The following is a 4805-nucleotide window of genomic DNA, read 5'->3' as shown; positions in this document are numbered from 1 at the left end:
TCTATATTTTTATATATATATATAAATATATTCCCTGGCGCTTGACATTGCACTTTTCTACCTTGTCCAATGAGGGAATGCATGTATCTGTGAGCACTGCATTTGTATTTAGGTATATTGTGAGCCTTAATGCATATCCAGTTCTTGTAGAAACCAGTAGGTTTTATTTAAATGTAACTTAGAGAGAAAGAAAAGTGCCTTGGAATAACATCACMGACACAAGCACCTTTAGGTCTGACGTGAAACGGTGCGACGCTGACTTCACACGTTGGTGCTTTCAGCTCTTCTCAAAGATCAAAAAAACGTTTTTACAACTTGATGAGTTGAGACCCGGAAATCGATCTCATCTGTGTTTCAATACTGTGATATTAGTTCTATATTAAATTTAAACAAAACAGGGAAAAATACACTGAAATACATGACCATGATCACTGATATATTTATGTATTTTAAAAAAAGTGTGAAATAGCTATTTGAATTCTCACAAATTAAATAAAGCACAATCACATTTTTTCTGTCATTTTTCATGAGTATTAGCAGAATATTTAATACTTATTTTGAGCTGTTAAGTATTTTGTTTTCATTGGCTTTTCTGGGACTATGTTTTAATTACTATCCTAATTTTTTTAATCAATATTCTTTTTAGGTTTTATTAAAAAAAATAAATTAAAAAAATCTAAATATCTAAAATATTAAAGCAAATGTTTTCAATAATAAGCAAATAAGCTAAAACTTAAATCCCTTGGTTAAATTTATACTATATTAATAAATGAGCTGGTTTGAACACTTTTAAAATCAATTAACAAGCCATTTATTGWGAGAATGCAAGTTTTAAATCCAAATTATAGCCCTAAGTGTTATAATACATACAACTGCAAAAATGGCTCATCTCAGTGGAAACAGGCTTTATAACCAAGCAGCTGAGGTTCATCTACTTTAACAGTGAGGGCTGTTTGTGACTCCAGGTCAGATGCAGCATTGTCTCAGTCATGCCTTTCACAGGCTAACGGCTCTAGTCTTTCTGAATCTAGAAAAGTAGCAGCGTGTGTTCACTGTCAAGTAATTCTCGAGTCCACCTGGCCTTGCTTGGTTGAGGCTAGCGGACTCTGATAACACTGAGCAGGTGAGCGGATGCACTTTGTTCATTCGTCGCTGACTGCAGGAAGYTGTCTCTCTAGAAATCGCTTGATATCGATCATTTCCTACAAAAKGAACAAAATAAGGCAGAATTAAACTCCCAAYAGAAAGGAAACCAGAGCTACACGGTGTGTGTTTGCACACCGACCTCGGGACAGGCGCTGTGAGGTAGGCCCCGGTACGACTTGAAGGTGATATTTGAAGGGTTGATGAGGCTTTTCAGTTTCTCTGCCGTCTGGGTGCCGAATGTGAAAGGGACCAGGGGGTCGGCGTCCCCGTGGCACTGCAGGACGTGCATGTCCTTGTTAGCGCCGTTAGCAGCCGCCTGAGAACAGAAGAGATTAGGATTAGGTATGATCCAATTATAAAAGATTTTAATCTGCCTACTGAATATTCCAGCAGTGTGATCCCAATAAAGATATAGCTTTGAAAAAAAAGAAACTTGATAAGGGCAGTTTAAATTTCTAACAAACTGATAGGCAAACACTGGAACTATGATTTATTGTTATGAACGACTCAAACGTGAATGTAATGTAAAGAGCAGAGGGGCAGAAGTTTGTGTCGTTTTCTTTTCTACCTGAGGGAAGGATTTACGGAGGGGAAGCCAGCAGCTCAGAGCAACCACACCAGCGAGCTTCTGCTGAGTTGTCAAAGCTGTGTAAAGAGACAATGCCCCACCCTGGAGAAACAAACCAACAAACAAGACCTTCTGTTGTACAACTCACTACCACAGAAACAACAAGCATCRAACTGTCTGCATAAGAAGTCTTTTAAAGCCTCTAACAGATGCTAATTTGTTCCTGTAATGCTGTGCATGACTAGAGGTTTTTAGTTAGTTAGTAACAAACATGTATGGAAAACAAAACAAAAAAAACATAACAAATTAACATATTCAGTGTTGTATAAAGTACCACAAAGTGATACTTGAGTAAAAGTACAAGTATCATTCCAAAAAATTACTTTGGTAAAAGTTAAAGTCTCCTTTAGGAATACAGTATTACTTGAGTAAAAGTTTTAAAGTATCTGATATTTTTTGTACTTAAGTACTAAAAGTAAAAGTATATTGATTTAAATGAGCAGTTAGATTTTCTGTAATGACATTTATTAGGAGGTGACCTCCCTCCAAAAAAAATGCAGAAATGACTATATTGCATTAACATAATTATCCATCCATCCATTTTCTGTACTCGCTTCTTCCTTTTCAGGGTCGCGTGGGTCATGTTAAATTTAGGATGCAGCTGTTACAGTTTATATACATAAAGGCTGCACAAACATTTTCTCCAAAATGAAAATCTGAGAGCTGCAGCCAAATGCAATAATATAATTCATGAAATACAAATACTTCTTATGTACAGAACTTCTATTTTAATGATTATGTCCTGCTGCAGTGTGACATGATTTGTTTTTTGTACAAACTAATACGGTATCAGAATTTTATATGTTTATACTTCTCATTCAACCATAATTAAATTCACTCTATGTAGGAGGCACCGTTTATATGGATAGTATTTAGTTTTTACAATAACAAGCTGGAATGAAACAAGCAAAAATGAATAAAAGTAACGACTTTCTACTTCTTGACTTTTTTAAAAAATGTAAGGAGTAGAAAGTACAGATAACTGTGTGAAAATGTAAGAAGTAGAAGTAAAAAGTAGGCTGAAAAATAATTACTCAAGTAAAGTACAGATACACAAAAATTCTATTTAAGTACAGGAACAAAGTATTTGTATTTAGTTACTTTACAACTCTGAACATATTTGAAAAGGAATTGGAAGAAGTAAAAACCTTATTTAATTCCACCCTTCTTCAAAGCTTATTAAAAAATAATAATAAATTATTCTTTTTCCTTATTCTAAATCACAATTTCATAAAGACTGAAACAACAATATATTTTAGTCTAATTTAAACACAGACTGTTTTTTTTTTAGATGCACTAAGTAAGTTGTATCTCTGAACAAAAATAGTCACTGTTACCTAACATTTCTCACATACCTGTGAAAATCCACCCAGGATAATTCTGTGAGAAGGAATTCCATTTTTCACTTCTTGATCTATCAAGGCTTTAACTGCGGAGCGAATTTTAAAATAGAAAAAAATAAATTAAAAATTAAAGTGTTATCAAACCTGACTGTCGCTAAAACACCATTGCAAAGGTTTTCCCCTCTGTTTTTAAATACTCACTGTTCTCTGATGCTCTCTTGATGCCAGCCTCATCTTCATCCGCATCTGGACTCAATCCATAGACATCAAACCTAACAGTCAGAAAACAAGCATCTAGATGATCATGTGCATCATTCAAACACAACTCAGTCTGGTTAAATGTGAATTTAAGCTGTGACACTCACCAAGAAGGCATGGACATCCTCATGTTTAAAGAAACAGGCATAGTGGGGCTGTAAACAGTAGAACATTGTTTATAACGACACTGCAATAAATTTCAACACGTTTAGACACATTCACATCATTCAGGGTGAATTATGTGGAAAGTCTGATTACTATGCCTTGAACGTTTGTCAACTTACGCATGAGGACAAATGTATTTCACATGTGGTATTCTGATGCCGGCAAAAGCCTCTGCCCAGCCATGCCTGTCAAATTTGATACCATAAAGAAGTAAATTTTTTTTATCATAGACATTATTTACAAACCCAAAAAGAAACACAGGCTTTTACATACCCAGTATCACCGAGGCCATGCAGGAATATAACCTGTAAAAACATCCATAACATCTGTTACGAGCAGGTAAACATTGACAGRTGTCAGAAATTTAAAGCATTCACTGCCTCAGTTTTCAGTGCTAACAATTGAATTTTAGCAAACTTGAAATAATAACTTATTAYTGCCCTGAAGTGTGTCATGATAACTCACCGCCGCGGTGGCTTTCCGGGCAGCAGGCACAATGGCAGGTAAAGGAGCTGACATGTTGTTGCCGCACATACAGCGCGCTGAGGCAGCTGGACAGTTAAGTTAGCTCCTCTAGCTAATAGTGCAGGAAATATGGCCTCCCAAAATATAACAAATGAGGGAAAAGGTTCTACTGGCGGTCAAAGCTTCACCGACTTCTATTGGCGCTCGTGAAATTAAAAGTATTTCTGAAGGTTCAATATTGAGAAAACAAATTCACACAGCTTTCTCCGAAAGCACTTTCCAACTGCAGTAGCCCCACCTCCTCCTCTTCTTCTTCTTCTTCTACTCCGTATTCTTCTTCTTCTTCTTCTTGTCGGATTTATGGCGGTTGCAACAAACTGTTAGTAGCACTACCGCCACTTACTGGTATGGAGTGTGGTTCGTGATGGTTTAAATCAGGGGTGGGCAATCCTGGTCCTGGAGGGCCGCAGCCCTGCATGTTTTACTTGTTTCTCTACTCCAACACACCTGATTTGAATGAATATATGATTATCAGGCTTCTGCTGTATGGAGGACCAAAACTGACATAATTAGAAATTAAAGCAGAATTATATAAATGAACAATTAAATAAATACACTTTAAAGGCATCAATTAGAGAACTTTATCTCCTGTTTTGTATTTTAATCGGCTTTCATATTTATTTTTCCAGGTTAGTTTCAATAAATTAGTCTATATATTTTAACACATAATTTCAATTTCACTGTTTTTTTACATATGTATTACGGTAATTGTTTTTCCTTTACTTGTACATGCATTTGTG

At 35.7% G+C, this 4805-nt stretch overlaps 1 protein-coding gene across 1 annotated transcript; it reads right to left on the bottom strand.

Moving 5' to 3' along the window:
• Positions 1-787: 787 nt before the first annotated feature.
• LOC106536553 (lysophospholipase 1) lies at positions 788-4341 on the bottom strand. Its single transcript, XM_014033857.1, has 9 exons — positions 4006-4341; positions 3814-3845; positions 3660-3725; positions 3483-3530; positions 3319-3389; positions 3130-3203; positions 1715-1816; positions 1286-1462; positions 788-1202 (listed from the first exon to the last, which is right to left on the bottom strand). The coding sequence occupies exons 1-9, from the start codon at positions 4072-4074 to the stop codon at positions 1143-1145; spliced, it is 699 nt and encodes a 232-aa protein (XP_013889311.1). The 5' UTR covers positions 4075-4341; the 3' UTR covers positions 788-1142.
• Between the last annotated feature and the right edge of the window lie 464 nt (positions 4342-4805).

The sequence above is a fragment of the Austrofundulus limnaeus genome, unplaced genomic scaffold (assembly GCF_001266775.1).
Source record: "Austrofundulus limnaeus strain Quisiro unplaced genomic scaffold, Austrofundulus_limnaeus-1.0 Scaffold1874, whole genome shotgun sequence".
In the NCBI taxonomy this organism is placed as follows: domain Eukaryota; kingdom Metazoa; phylum Chordata; class Actinopteri; order Cyprinodontiformes; family Rivulidae; genus Austrofundulus; species Austrofundulus limnaeus.
Note: the sequence above shows the minus strand (reverse complement) of the source record. Positions and strands in the feature narration are given on the sequence as shown.